General features: G+C 38.3%; 1 protein-coding gene across 5 annotated transcripts in view; it reads right to left on the minus strand.

Annotated features, from left to right (window-relative positions):
- The window catches only part of ythdc2 (YTH domain containing 2), a 42902-nt gene extending 27378 nt beyond the window's left edge, over positions 1 to 15524 (minus strand). For 3 of the 5 annotated variants that reach the window (XM_080875016.1, XM_080875015.1, XM_080875013.1), the window contains exons 1-13: positions 15369 to 15524; positions 13411 to 13576; positions 13143 to 13233; positions 11456 to 11664; positions 10718 to 10920; positions 10094 to 10260; positions 8229 to 8331; positions 6278 to 6434; positions 5228 to 5335; positions 4968 to 5098; positions 2202 to 2337; positions 1878 to 2004; positions 1499 to 1564 (exon numbers count right to left, since the gene is read on the minus strand). In XM_080875016.1, the coding sequence (XP_080731142.1) occupies positions 1499 to 1564; positions 1878 to 2004; positions 2202 to 2337; positions 4968 to 5098; positions 5228 to 5335; positions 6278 to 6434; positions 8229 to 8331; positions 10094 to 10260; positions 10718 to 10920; positions 11456 to 11664; positions 13143 to 13233; positions 13411 to 13570 (1658 nt within the window). In that variant the 5' untranslated portion in view covers positions 13571 to 13576; positions 15369 to 15524. Of the gene's footprint in view, positions 1 to 1498; positions 1565 to 1877; positions 2005 to 2201; positions 2338 to 4967; positions 5099 to 5227; positions 5336 to 6277; positions 6435 to 8228; positions 8332 to 10093; positions 10261 to 10717; positions 10921 to 11455; positions 11665 to 13142; positions 13234 to 13410; positions 13577 to 13966; positions 13988 to 15368 lie in introns of those variants that run through there. The other 2 variants (XM_080875017.1, XM_080875014.1) reach the window with 2 other exon arrangements.
- Between the last annotated feature and the right edge of the window lie 101 nt (positions 15525 to 15625).

Raw genomic sequence — 15625 nt, forward strand, 5'->3', positions numbered from 1 at the left:
CCTACAGGGAGGAGGTGGATCGTCTGGCTGAGTGGTGCGACAGAAACAACCTGCTGCTTAACACCGAGAAGACTAAGGAGCTCATCGTGGACTACAGGAGGAATGCTGACCCACATCCACCCATCCACATTAAGGGGACGGCTGTGGAGTGTGTGACCAGCTTCAAGTTCCTGGGAGTCCACATCTCCGAAGATCTCATCTGGACGACCAACTGCTCCAAGCTGGTCAAGAAGGCTCACCAGCGCCTCTTCTTCTTGAGGACTGAAGAAGAGCCACCTGTCCTCCGACATCCTAGTGAACTTCTATCGCTGCACCATCGAGAGCATCCTGACCAACTGTATAACAGTCTGGTGCGGGAACTGCTCTGCCTCGGACCGGAAGGCGTTGCAGAGGGTCGTGAAAACTGCCCAGCGCATCGCCGGAGCACCACTTCCTGCCATAAAGGACATCTACAGGAAGCGGTGTCTGAAAAGGGCTGGGAAAATCATCAGAGACCCCAGTCACCCATCACATGGACTCTTCACCCTCCTGCCCTCTGGGAGGTGCTACAGGAGCCTCCGGACTAAGACCACCAGACCACTGACAGCTTCTTCCCCACAGCTGTCAGACTCCTGAACTCTGCCTCCTGACATCTGACCCACGTTAAACTCATGGACTGAACACACACACACACACACACACACACACACACACACACACACACACACACACACACACACACACACACACACACACACACACACACACACACACACACACACACACACACACACACACACACACAAAATGGACAACTGTACCCTCAAACACACAATAATAAAATGGACTGAACCACCACTCACAACCACTAGCACTTTATATAGGCTCTGTAGAAATTATCCACATATCTTGCTTATCTTAACTGCACTACTGTATAGCTCTGTGTAAATAATCATTCTGTACATACGATAATTTTTAATCCTACAACTGTTTATAACTTGCATAGTTCCCATTTCTGTATAACTGTATATCTCAGATTTCTGTATAGTTTTTTATTTCATATTTATATCCTGTTCATAGCCTGTACATAGCTTGTACTCACTACAGCCTGTACATACTTATAGTTATAGAATATTCATAACATACTTCATACCGTGTACATTATAACACACCATAATAGACCCATTTCTGTAATATACTTGCATATCTATATTATTGCTAATATATATTGTAATATATCTATATCATGGCTAAAGAAACTGCATTTCGTTGCCCTGTACCTGTGCAATGACAATAAAGTTGAATTCTATTCTATTCTAAATAACGGGAAACTCAAGAGAGCCGTAATATTTTGTTCTTTACAAGTGTATGTAAACTTTTGACCATAACTGTACATAGCTATGACCAACAGATGCCATATGTAAAAGGGAAAAACTCATTTAGAATTACAACTATAAGACATTAACACGTGTACATGTCTGAATACTTTCCAAAGGACAACATTTCAAAAAACACTCACATGGATGATTTCAATAGATCCACAGTATCAGTCTGCTGGAAGTGCTCGGCAAAGTCTAAGGCAGTCCTGAAAACAGAATAATAAAAAACAGAGTCACGTGTATGAAATTTTGCAGTTTATGCAACTACATTTTTGATTATTTTATTTATTTTGATTTCTTTCTTTCTTTATTTATATTTTTTTTACAGGAAGACTGTAGTAAACTGTAGTTACTGTTAAAGATTACATTACTTAATAACTACTACTACATGCTTTAATAAATTATAAGATATGCCTTGTCTATTTCTATGGATGATGAAAGAAAACCAAACAACAGGGCTGTGAATCACAGACTGGTCACTGTCGATTAATAAACCGGATTGTGACTGTGTTTTCTTACCATCCATTGGATGCCTTGATGTTAATGTCAGCACCCAGACTGAGGAGTTGCTCCAGCTGTGTAATAAATCCTCGACCTGCTGCTGCCATCAGTGGTGTGGTCCCTGTTTCACTGTGCATGTAGTCCACTACATAAAAAGATTTGGGAAATCAATCCAAATCAAACTGAACTGGAATATCATGTAATGTAAATAAAACTATTTCTCATCATTATTTTTTTTGTAGTTTTATGATAGTATCTCCAGCTTTACATCAACTTAACACTGTTAGTGTTAAATGTTATTTTGTTAACAACGACACTTAAGATAACCCATCAGATTCATACCATTAACACTTTCACTGAGGATCAGATTGAAGAGCTGAATGAAAGAATCTTGGTCCTCATTTAGGAAAATGCTAGAAATGCATGAGTCCATCTCCCTCCTCAGCCATGGTTCCATCTGTTCAGTGTCCTTCTCATTCTGTAACAAAACAATATAAAGCATAACTTGTCTGGATAAAACAATTTGCTGACATATAAACAGACGTCTGTTTATATGTTGCCAAAAATCAAAGTTTGTGTTTTTGTGTTTACACCCATTTCCATTATCTGGTTCAAGGGTGTCAAGATTTCTATATGACAAAATGTAACCATAAAACGCTTCATAATTCTTCAAATTGCTATGGAAATAAGTATAAAGGCATCCAAACTGTAACTTGCTCTATAGAATTAACTCATGCTCCACCTCTGCTAAGAAACGGGCACGTATTAGATTCATTCAGGATAATAAACATCTTAATATCATTTTAAAAGAAAGTCCACGGAACACAAGCCTGTGTGCTCTTGTTTACTGGTACAAATGTCAAGTTTCTCCACATGCTTTTCCAAGTCACATCTGCGTCCAATCACTAAACCTGCAGCCTCTCATTCAGCCACCGCTCTGCAGCTTCATCTCCTAGGCTCTCCTGCTCAGGCCTGACACCCGATTGGCTGCTGTGCTCTGGATTTTTATTGGCTTGGATTAGTTCTCCACACTCTGGACTCTCAGCTCAGTTCAGCACTGCTCCTCAGAACAGCTGGCAACCACCCACTTCCCTATGGGTTTGGTCACATACTCCCTCACTCTGATCTGCTCAGTTCCAACTCAAAATATCATCCTCAACACAGCAATAATTATTCATCTTTATAAGCTCATTTTAGGTAGAGTCATAAAGTATGAGATGATGGGATTTTATTTAACAGTTTTACAAATGTCAAAATGCACTCTTGGCAGTCAGTATTATTTAAAAGCTACTTTCTCATAGTAGCAAACCAAAGTGCGAGCAATGTGAATATAGAACTATAATATTGTTCTGATGTGTGTCTATACCAGGGGTCGGCAACAATAAAAGGCAGCAGGGCTGCCAGAGTCCAGAGTTATCATATCATTAAAAATCCTTCAAAGTGCTGTGTCAGTGATATGTAGTGATTTAAAACCAGATTGAAATTTTTCAGAGATCTTGTTAAAATCAAGGTGGGCCTGCAACTGTAAGTAGACCACTTTCTCCAAAACTTTAGAGAGAAAAGGAAGCTTTGAGATTGGCCTGTAATTGGACAGAAAAGTTGGGTCCAGGTTACGTTTTTTAAGAAGAGGCTGAACTATAGCTTGTTTAAAGCATGATGGGACATACATGCTTAACATAACATAATATAATTTACAAAACACCTAAACCCTATATTTAACTGAAAACAACATCTAATGTTAGAACCTGCCAATATTAATTTAAGACAATCTTTCTTGAATATATGCTCATTATAAATTTATTGTAACACTTTTCAAAACTGTCGAATCAGTGAAATGCATGAAACTTCTACACAACGCAAGGCTCGCAAAATTTCAAAATCTCTGGTAGCCCTTTGAGCCGGCACAATTCAGTTTTTGGTAGCCCAAAATAAATTTAAGTAGCCCGAATAAAAAAGAGAGCATTTTTATTTATGTTTTTGTTTCCGTGGGCAATAATGCATTTCTTGCATTTCTCATGGGTTCTGATGGGGTCTTTCTTAAAATGACTGGTCCCAGTAACAAAGGCACTTGTTGACTCACAAATCGAATGAAACTCACAACACACCTGGGAGAACATCATGTTATTTAGCTCGTCATATTCCAGCTACAGAAATTCTTTTGTCCATGAAACCAAAAAAGCTGCGCTTTTTTTTTTTTTTGCCTCATTGTCTGATTTGTCATAACTTTTCCGTTTTGTGATCGGCTTTTCTTTGGCTGTCCCTTCTTCACCCTGACCTGTCTTATTTGGCTGAGCAGAACTAAAATACCGGCTTAAATCTTGCTGCTTTTACACACGTACTTACATAACGGTCAGCGATTCTCTGCGCGATCAACTTCTCACATGTTTAAGCTTGCTGCGAGAGATTTCACTTGTCATGTTTGCATAGTAAGCTAATGAGTGATAAGACTATGTCAGAGGAATTGGTGCGCAATTAATCGTCACTCACCAATCAGTGCTGCTGCTCTCTACACACCGTTCACGCGATCGCAAAGTGACGGTGAAAGCAAAAAACAAGCGCAAATTCAAACGCGATTTCAATATGTCACATATTGACAGTGGCTCATCAATGCCAATGACATAATTACCCAGCTACATTTTCGAAAGAATGCAAAAGCATTGACATATATTTTTCCTTCCTATGATAGCCCGACGGGCAGGGCAGAGATAGATTTTGGTAGCCCGACTGGAAAAATTGCTAGCCCTGGGACGTTGTGCTAGCAATTTTGCGAGCCCTGCAACGAACATTGGCTTTCAGTCCATCTGTGTCTTTTGTTAATGCACTAGAATTACAATAGTTTAAGATGCTGTTAGAAAACTTCAAGAAGTAAGCAGAAATCAAAACAAAAGTCAACTTCAGATATCAGTCTAAATGGTCAGTAAAGGGCTCCAACATTGGCATGGGTAATTGAAAACATCTGAAAACATTAGACACCCCTGTCTAACAGCCCTATCCCTCTCCTTAGTTTGTACATGTAACCTTTCTCTGCAGAAAACACAAAAATAATATTTTTTATTATTCTAGGTGTAACAGAGAACATGGTGTATTTTGGTGGTGGTGGTGGTTTACCTGCTTAAAGCCGCTAGTCCCACAGTCACTGTCAGGGAGGAAGCCTGTGGCATGGGTGCTCTGTTTCTGCCCAACAGAACTGGTCTGTACTGCTTGACACCACTCTGTTAAATATTTCTGTTCTCTGTCCTCTGAGAACCAGAATGTGTGATACACAAAAGAGATTAAGACAAGACCAAACAAACGCTGTGTATATGTGTGTGTGTGTGTGTGTGTGTGTGTGTGTGTGTGTGTGTGTGTGTGTGTGTGCGCAGTCATACTTTTTTCTGTCTCTTCCTTGTATTTCCTCATGTCCTTTCTGGTGAAACCTGTCAGCCTCAGAATATCCTCTAGAAAGAACTCCTTCACCTCAAAGTGTCTTCCTTTGACTACAGGAAAAAAAGGAACATTTTTGAACCCCTCAAGTTATATCAAATAAAATGAAAACATGACTTTTCAACACATATAGACAATCCACAAACCTTGGAGAAGCACACTCATTTTTTTATTTCCCAAACATATGAACTTATTTTTGAATATGGAAATGAACTGTTCCTGAAGGGAATCCATGAAAGCATGTCCATTTATCTTATCTGTATTAAAAAATAAATGCCTTAATGTGATCTGTAGCTGCTGTACAGATTTATGTTCAACATCGACATGAATAAATTTCCTTCCATGTAACTTTGCTCAAATTACAAATGAATATAATTTGAAATTAATTTTGCATTTTAATTTCATCTGGATTGATTTAAATCCACTGTTGACTGTAGAGCTGCAAAATTACAAAAGAAGTATCATTATTTAAATAATTATGGACTATATTTTGGGCAATGGCTACTGTTAATCTAGAAGCTTTTGTCATGTTTGTTTATATAACGAAAATATTTATACTATATCAAGTATATATAACTGTTGCTCCATAGTAGTCATTTCATTATTTGTAAGTGTTTCAGGACCTTGCTCTAAACCGCAATCTTTAATCTATTATCTCAGTTGTTCAGCTGTGACTCAGACTATGCAACCTTGTTTCCACTAGTACAAAAAAAAGAAAGGAGCTGTCATAATGAGCAAGCTTGCTATACTTATGACTTTAGATCATTATTATGACTTCTCATAATTACAAGATTTTTTTTTTTTTTACTACACAGGGTTATTTTTTTAACCTCTACTTGTCGCCATTATCCCAGATTTTGCTCTTATTGTAAAGCATTTCCTCTCATTGTAGTAAAAACAAAGGTAACTAATAAAGTAAGCAAAGTGCTAAAGCATCACCAGCTGGTATTAATTTTGATTTCACTAACACTTTGTAGACAGGTTTGTAGACTTACGGTGAATAACTGGGCAGGAGCCAAAGTATTGACGGAACAGGTCTATATCCAGAGCTGCACTAGACAGGATCAGTTTTATTGTGGGAATCTTCTGAAGCACATCCCGCATCTTCGTGAGGAGGAAGTCAGTCAGACCATCACGCTCATGCACCTCATCCTGTTGAGAGTCAGTTTTATTTTCTTTTAACTATCTCCATTGGTTTAATGTTGCTTTCTGTGACATGTTGTACTACATCTTGCCTACTATGTGAGAAGAGGTAACTTCTTGAAAAAGCAAAGAAGGCAGCAAAAACACTACATTCCACTAGGACAGTTTTCATTTATTTACTATTTATTTTATATACCAGAAACATAACCAAGTATAGCCAAAAATCTAAATCAATTGGACTGCAACTGTCAGCACCAACTTGGATGCCGCTGCTTGGCCATGGAAACCCATTCCATGAACCTCTCTATGTCCTATTCTTGAGCTAATCTGAAGGTTATGTGGAATTTGGAGGTCTGTAGCTATGGACTCTGCAATAGAACCTCACTAGTAGGGATGGGTATCGTTTAGGTTTTATCCGATACCAATACCAAACCAGTACTTCTGAAACGGTGCCAGTGCTTAAACGGTGCTCGAACCAGTGCTTAAAGAATGGAGAACACACAATTTGTCCAAAAACCTCTTATGTTCAGCTGTTTTTTTGTGAAAAGATAACAATGTTAGCCTTTTCTGCAGCTATAGGGCATATATGGTATCACTCTTGGCTGGAAGCAGTGCTTAATCAATTGAAGAAAAAAAAAAAAAAAAAAAACTTTGTCCAAAAACCTCTCATGTTTAGCTGTTTCCCACTTTTTCTTTTGTCATTTTAGCCTTTTTGGCCAGGGTGAAGGGAGTATCTGCCATCAAACAAGAAGACAGCCGCATGTAACTACGACTGTGTTTGCTAGTTCACCTTACATGCATTAATGTAATAACGTGATTAGCCTACTCAACGTAAATTACACACGAACAACATTAAGCTACTCCCTCAGAGAAGAACGGCTGCTGCTGCCGTCATCATCCATCATCATTTCTGCTACACTGGCAGGGCTAGGGGCCAGGACTCTACTCCTCGGGGGATGTTGCTAACTCCGCGTCCGATAACAGGCACCACACCCGCAGTAGATGTGCTCGGTGTGTGGTTCGCAGCAAGCTATCAAATACGGCGCATTTCTTGGCTTTTAACAAAATGCTATACGTCGCCAGGTGTTTCATTGGATTCGAGGTGTTACCTCCTTTGCACAGTATCACCTTAAAGCACTTGTTGCAGGCTGCTGAGTTTGCATCTTTTGCTGTGAAGTACAGTCAGACTTTTGACCGCTTCGCCTTGGGCATTTTTAATCTGTAGCTCTGCTCTAAAAGAACGTACGCACCTGTGCCCGCCTACTACGCTTGCAAAGGTAAAATGATTGGCTAGAATCCAAAGTGTATGACATCTCGGGGGGGGGGGGGGGGGGGGGGGGGGGGGGGGGCACAGAAATAAAGCACCGAAATGTGCGCTGCTTTTTGGTCTGGTTACTACAGTTTATGTCAGAACCGGTGCCTTAATAGCACTGGATACCGGTACCCATCCCTACTCACTAGGTACACTGCTCAGTGATTTTACATGGCATCCTAAACTCCTAATTGCTTTCACTTTGTTTTAATATCACTAACAGTTTAATAGATGGCTTCCTATCACGGTATTATGCTATTATCACTGAGCTCCTGAGAGAGACCCATTCTTTCACACATTTGGAGAAGCAGTCGGCGTGCCTAGGTGCTTGATGTTACCTTGATTTACACAAGTGGCCCTGGAAGTGATTGGAAAAGCTGACCTCGATTATTTGTATGAGTGAATAATGTGTGAATACTTTAGGCAATATAATGTAGATGAAAATTTTTTTAAGACTATATGCTGTCTGCTTGTATAATCCTCATACCCACCACAATGACGTGTGTGACAGTTGTCAGGCTTGCATCTCCAGTCATCAGTGTTCTGAGGAGTACTCCACTGGTGCAAAAAGTCAGCAATGTCTTGGGAGATACCCTGAGAAATGCAAAGTATTCATATTTATAATTCCATTTTAAGAAACATGTAACTTCCAAACATAAATCACTCTTCAAAAAGTGCGAAGCATGTATTTTAAAATGAATTTCGTATTTAAAAAGCTCAGGTTTTTCATTGGCTCTGTCATGCTTCTGACATCACTTACATGTCAGTACTGTCAATGCTTCAGCTGAAAGTTCACACTTGTAAAACAAGCTGAGAGGACCTCAATGCAGGCGACTGCAATATCAGGATGAAAATGTTTGCTATTAGACTTGCATTGAAGCCAGATTGATTTTATAATTATTTGGGAATAAAAACACTGTTAATTTGAGATCTTTAAAAGGCAAAAGAATGAGATCACGGATCCCCTAGTGACAGGATGAGGAGTTCAGTCAATCAGCTTAGAGTAGGGCTGTGTTCATAACATTGACATTGTTGGCATTGTCCATTAAACAGTTCAAATTTAACGTAATATCTGAGTGTTTCTTAGTTTTAGACTGTTCAGTCAAATTTTCTTTTTTGCTAGTTTAGTCAACTGAGAAATTAATCGCTAGGAGCTTCCTTACAGCAAACACTCTCAAGCAGACAGGAAAGGAATTGCGATAAAACGAAAACTCTATTTTATAAACACTGGCTGATTACAACATGTTAGAAATCTCTCAGTGTGCACCATTAAGCTCATCTCGTCTATTCCGCACTGAAACAAACAAACCTGAGTTACTATGGTTTTTGTGTTTCAGTGTGGTGCCAGGCCATTTACTGTAAATTAAGCTAATTTTAACACCAGTAAGCATGACTTATTTTGTGTCAGTAGCTAACTGGAGTGTGCATTGATTTACAATGACAGGGGAAGATATCAGAAGACGTGCGTAACTGGCACAACAGGATGTCTCAACACTATGAGCACAATGCTCAAACTTTCCAAGAGCCAAGCCTCACTATTCCACAACAACACAGGGATGAGGAGGACAACCCTAATGCAAGGGTTTTCAAAAGCAGAATGAAAGGCAGAGCCTTTAGCTATAAGGCCCATTTACTATGGAATCAGCTCCCAGATTAGATTTGGGAGAGAGAAACTTTATCTAATTTTAAGATTAGGCTTAACATTTTCTTTTTTGATAAAGGTTATAGTTATGGCTGCCATAGTGTTAGGCTGCTGGAAGGCTTCCCATGATGCACTGAGCGTTTCTTCTTCGCTCATCTTTTTTTTTTTTTTTTTTAAACTATCTGTGTGTTTATACACCACTACTGTATTTAATCACTAGCATTATACTCTGGCTCTTTCTCTTATCGTTTGCCTTTTCTCCTGTCTTTCTCTGTTCTCTTCCCATTCCCCTCACCATCACAGCAAATGGCTGCTCCTCCCTGAGCCTGGTTCTGTCACAGAGTGCTTTTTTCTATGGGATTATCTAATTGTTGGATGTTCTTTCTAACATTGTAGGATCTTTACCTTACAATATAAAGTGCCTTGAGGTGACTGCTGTTGTGAACTGGCCCTATATAAATAAAATTAAATTCAACTATACTGTTGCTTTATATCCACAGCACATTATTTACAAAGGGACAGGTCTGCTTTTATATTTCGGTTTTGCCTCTAATGTTTTTTTTGGATATGAATTTTTTTTTAGGTTTAACTCTGATTATTTTATCAGTTTAAAAATTATTTACAGTTGCATGTGTACTGTGAACATGTTACAAGTCCTTTGCTTAACTGAAACCTAAATATAATTTGGTCATTTTTCGCTTTGGTCTTATCTACCTGCTCTCAAGTCTGATGTGATAGCCGACAGTCTGGCCCACACCTTCCCCCCTCTCAGCTGCCACTCTATCAGCCACAGCAATGGCAGCCAGGCGTCTGGGCTGAGTGCAGAAGATCCTGCAGGACTCTCCTTTCTTGCTGCAGTCATCCAGAAGGAACTGTGGGATCTGGATAAAATATATCAATATGTATAACCACATTGAAAATGGAAAACCCCAACACAGTAAATTTTAAGATCTATTTTTCCCAGACACAATATATAATTATGACTTTATTTTTTTTAAAACATGCATTAAATATTTTATCAACTATACTTTTGAAAAGAAACCCATTCTAAAAAGATATTCTTTGGATATTTTTAACATATTATAATATTAACATAACATATAGGTACAGGTTGAGTATCTAAATATTTTACTTGTTATAAGCAGAGGTACCGGAGGTAAGGTTACCAAGTAACCTCCACATCCTAAGAGCAATTACAGCCAGAGGCTACTGGTGCGTTGTCTACGTTTTCAGTGTGTATCTTAGGATAAACATCTTAATAAATAAAAAATGTAGAAAGCAAACATGACTAAGATGTCAGAACCGAGTGTTGGAATATCTATTTGTCCACAGACACACCTGTGTTGTTTTTCCAGAGCCAGTCTCTCCCAACACGAGCACGACCCTGTTTTTTTTGATAATTTGGATGATCTCCTCCTGGTGTTCATGCACAGGCAGGGAGCATCGAAAACTGTCCAGCTCTGATGGACTTCTCCTCCGAGGAACCATAGGAATCCCATTGTTTAAACGTCCGCTCGCTCTGTTCTTGTCATAACTGTTGTCTGAAAGAACACAACAAAGACAGGCTAAGAAGAATGCAGCTGCTGACTGAGCTATATCCAAAGACGAAAGGTGTCAAAAGATATTTCTGTTTCACTTTGTGTGTGTGTTTGTTATTATTTTACAATTACTGTTACAGAAGCACAATATGGGAGATTTGGTCCACATCAAAAAGCGTTTCAAACCCATATGACTAGTGCCGTCAGGCTTGGAAACACACACACACAAAAAAAAAAAAAAGACAGCTGAAAGTGTGCACAGTCTTTAAAGCAATTTGGGTCTTTATTTTGAAATGTCCAAACTGGAATAATAAGCAAAGTTGACTTTATTTCTGTCTGTGACTTTGTACCTTTATATTTTAAGACATAAAGTTATAGCCAATGTATATCTACCAATGTTCTCCCCGTGCAGCCCAGTAAGCGAAGAGTCAACATTTTGCTTTAACATCAGTTTGGTCCTTTTTTTGTTGTTTTCTCTCCAGTTCATAGAGAATATTAGCAGTCATCAGTAAAACACAGCTGTATTTTATGCACACACAATGACAGTCACCAGGTTCTGCAGGCACAGATATGCCACTTTTTTCATTGGGTTGTATATCTATTCGTTCCTTCTTGCTGACGGGAAACCTCTGTAGCAGACTGCGGATGAAATAGAAGGTATTCTGGGAGAGTGTCATGGGTATGGTTGGCTGAGGATTATCCGTTTCATTCTTCTTCCTGATGGTGACAAAGCGATTTGGTCCCTTTCTGAAAGACAAGGAAAACGTTCTCCATTACCATACTTATTAAAACTTGTTTTGGTCTATTGCTCTGGGGGTTTCTGTAATTGTAAGTTAGGCTTGACAGCTCCTCAGTCCCAGTCTAGCTTGTGGGGATGTGTGGTTGGTCTTCAGTGAAGAAGTGATGTATTTGAAACCCCTGTTGTTAGGTTCACTAATGACCTTCCCTTTGCGTGTAGCAGTAAAGTGAGGCATAAGTGATAAAAGAGGATTTTGAAGGAACTGGAAAGAGAGCTGTTAAGGACAGAAATGACATAAAAAGCATAATTTAATAAATGTGTGCCAGGAACTGGTCATGCTGCAAAAACTGAATTGCAGTATTGTGAAAAACAAGACACTGTTCCTTGTATTAAGTGGGACTCACAGACAGAAACGTCTTGTATTTCTTGTTACACTGCTGTCAAGTTTTTGGGTTTTTTTGTGAATTCAACATTGGTTATTCAATATAATTAAATTTCTTCTTTTAATTACCCACCAGTTTACCAGCTGACAGTAAGATCTGACAAGTCTGACGAGAGGTATGGTGGTGATATGTCTAACTTAGTTGCACATACCTGTTTAGTTACCTCTAATGAATGTGGCTTAATTAATTTTAGATAAAATGTATAATCTTTAAATGCTAGCGTCTCAATCACCTCAGAGAATTTTATAGTTCCTGAAATAATCTAGAATAATTAACATTTATTAAAATTTAACCAATACTACTTTACTAGTCTTGCAGTAAATCACATAAAAATGTTTCAAGGATTAATTGAAATCTTTGATGAAATGTTCTTTTTAAATATTCAAACCCTGTTCATATCACATTGTGATTATACTTAAACACAAATTTGCAAATTGATTATAATTCAGTGTCTCTACAAATGCAAAATCTACAAGGTGTGATCAAAAGCTATTTACTGATATAATTACAATGGACTATGTCTGTACTCCTGTAACTGGAATTAAATTAGATAACTTTAATTAATCCTTGTGTAAGTGCTGAATAGGAAGCAGAGCAGTTATTCAAGCATGCATAGTTGTTTCTGAAAAGAAGGCTTTTGTCAACTTTTGGCATCTCTGAGGTAAATTGACCTCAGAGATGCCAAGTGCAAAGTTGCAGGAGAAAACACAAACAGCACAATTTGTAATGACCACTGGCATCTATGTATTCACCCTAATACTAATAATTCCTAAGTATTATATTTCTTTTTATTAAGGAAGTCCAGATCAGCAATAAGGTATGGCTATAGACATTATATGCAATTGCAAAGTCACCATTAAAATCACTTAAATCAAAACTACAAACCAACTTTACTGCAGATTAATGCTCTGTCTCCCTTTTAAGAAAGAGGGTACATTCATTTTTAAATTACTCAGCTCATTTTCAGTGCTAATTACTTACATTTAGCACAAGGTGTAATGACTGAGATACTGATGAGCAACAATCCTGGAGGAAGAACTTACCCTTTGCTCTTAGAAATGTAACCCAGAGACTGGGCCATTCGATGAATGAAAGCCCTCTCTGTACTGGTCAAGGAGGAAGGAAATTCCGTCTCTGTTTAGTCAGGGAAAGAAAAATAATAAATAGTAGCAAATTATTGAGTGACAACCATAATTATTTTCTGCTCATTCTGGGAGATGTAATGAATATGACACTGGCAAAATGATGTCAGATACTATAAGAATGAATGTTTTTCATTTTCTTATATAGACCAATAAAAACAGCTTATACCTTTCTGGTCACTGTACTGAAACCTCTCAAAAGCCAAGGTCACTGCTATCTTGACTTCTTCATCAATATGAATTTCTTTAAAGTTGCTGACACTGGAACCATGTTGTGGTGCATTATGATTCATGGATGGTTTTTGTGTAGCTGCACCAATTTTTGACATATTGCACTGCAAGAAAACAACAGAAAAAGTGTTGTGAAAACATACATGCATGCATCATTTCCTGCAGCCTATTTGTTGTTAACCTCTAAACAAACCAACATAAAAAGAGAATCTATAGACTTGCATATCTCCTGAATGTTATTTTTTTTCCCCCTGAGACTGTGACTCTGTTCAGCATCCCCACAACCACTGGCATGACAACAGCTGAAGCTAAGTAAGCAAGAAACTTCAGACAATCTTGCCTAATTCAATGGTAGAGGAATGTCTGAATGCACTAGTGATGCTCTAGCTAAAAAGAACTTTTAAAAATCAAATATTGTAGTTAATTTTTTTAATGCGTGATTCAAAATGTTCTACTGTCTTTTAAGCCACTTAAATCAATCAATGTCAACTCACCACTATGTTATTGATTCATTTGTTTATTGTATTTCCATCTAGCTGTGTGAGGTGGTATTGCTATTGGGTGCTTCAAAAAGGAAAGATATCAGAAAAGATAAGGTGTTAAGTACATTAAGCTAGCTGTTAATTTACTAACAAATACAAAACATGACTAAAATGAATGAAATAAAAATCAATAGAGTCCGAAGTTTCATATATATGCATTTATGTGACATAAATCGCAAGCACACGTTTTTCCCACGAGTACACAGGTCAGCCACATCTTGCTCCCTCTGTGAGCTGTATAATACCTGTTACTGATTTATGAAACACACCCATGTTAACTGGTGATCGTCACAGCTTTACAAAGTCAGGTGCCTGCTCAACATAATGCACCATCATACTATTATTTTGTTCAAAATAAAGACACGATTCATTTTCATCGGTTCAGTTATGCTGCTGGATTTCTTAAGTTTATGCGCGCGCTGTTGTGCGTATCAGTATCAGAAAAAAGTCAAATGGCAATATAACCAACAGATGATTTTTGTGGTGAGTGGAACTGCAGTACGATTGTATTGGACCTTATGGAAATCGTTCATCCTGATCTGTACTTTGGCGTAGATGAACCTTCAAACTTTAACCAGACACATGATCCCTTGTGCTTCCCGAGTGGCGCCAGCCCTACCTAGTTATGGTTTGGTCTGTTTCAGCCACTCACAGTCATAGAATGCTTCGAGACTCTTCTTTGGAGATACATGTCGTTTTCGAACAATTTTCTTTCCCGCCAATTACAAAACCGTAAAGGTAGCATCCACAACTAATGAGTTTAAACATTTTCAATCATAACCGAGAGAAATACAGAACTACAGTTCTCGGCATAGGGTAGTGCTTGTGGATCACAGTGTTGGTAGGATAAGATTATACCTGTTTTGACCAGAAGTTGGAATACATTTTAGACGACTTTTACTCTTGCTTTCTACTTATATCATAGCTGCGACTTGAAACCTTTGGACACGTTGACATGCTGCCAAAACATCACCAAAAAGCATAAAAACAGTGAAGTTGGGACATCAATACTAATCTACTTTTGATTTATTTTTGAAAAGTTATCCAAAGAGTGCAACTTGTGTAAGCCGTGTAACTTCTAGCATAAAGGTTACCACTACATTACTAGCATGCTATATAACTACGAAACAGGTGCAGTTCTCGGCGAGAAGCATCTTACAACTTTAGACAAAGCAGTCTTTCGGTTAGCTACGTTTGCTTTAAAGAGCCCTCTTAACAAGTGGCTTAAGTGTTTCATTGTTTTGGTGGCCAAATACAGAAATAATTTAGCTAAGAGGAAAGGAATATCGTCATAAAATGTAGCTGACTGTAGGTCCAAACCTGACAGAAAACGAATTTAGAAATTATATCGTACCTTGATTAGTGAAGACGTTCGACTGTAGTCTCAACAATTCACATAGTAGGATGATTCACATGAATACGCAAGAAGCCAAAGCTGAATTGAGTTTCCTTTTTATGTAAACCTTAGACCACCGCTAATCTGATCCATTTAAACCCGTGTTTTTGTGTCTTCTTCTTCTTTTGAGTTTATTAGCATTACCGCCGCCTACTGGACTGGAGGAGCATGGCTCCGAAGGCTGAAAATTCAAGTAAACCGTTTGTTTCAAGAAT

The sequence above is a fragment of the Rhamphochromis sp. 'chilingali' genome (assembly GCF_963969265.1).
Source record: "Rhamphochromis sp. 'chilingali' genome assembly, chromosome: 2".
Lineage (NCBI taxonomy): Eukaryota > Metazoa > Chordata > Actinopteri > Cichliformes > Cichlidae > Rhamphochromis > Rhamphochromis sp. 'chilingali'.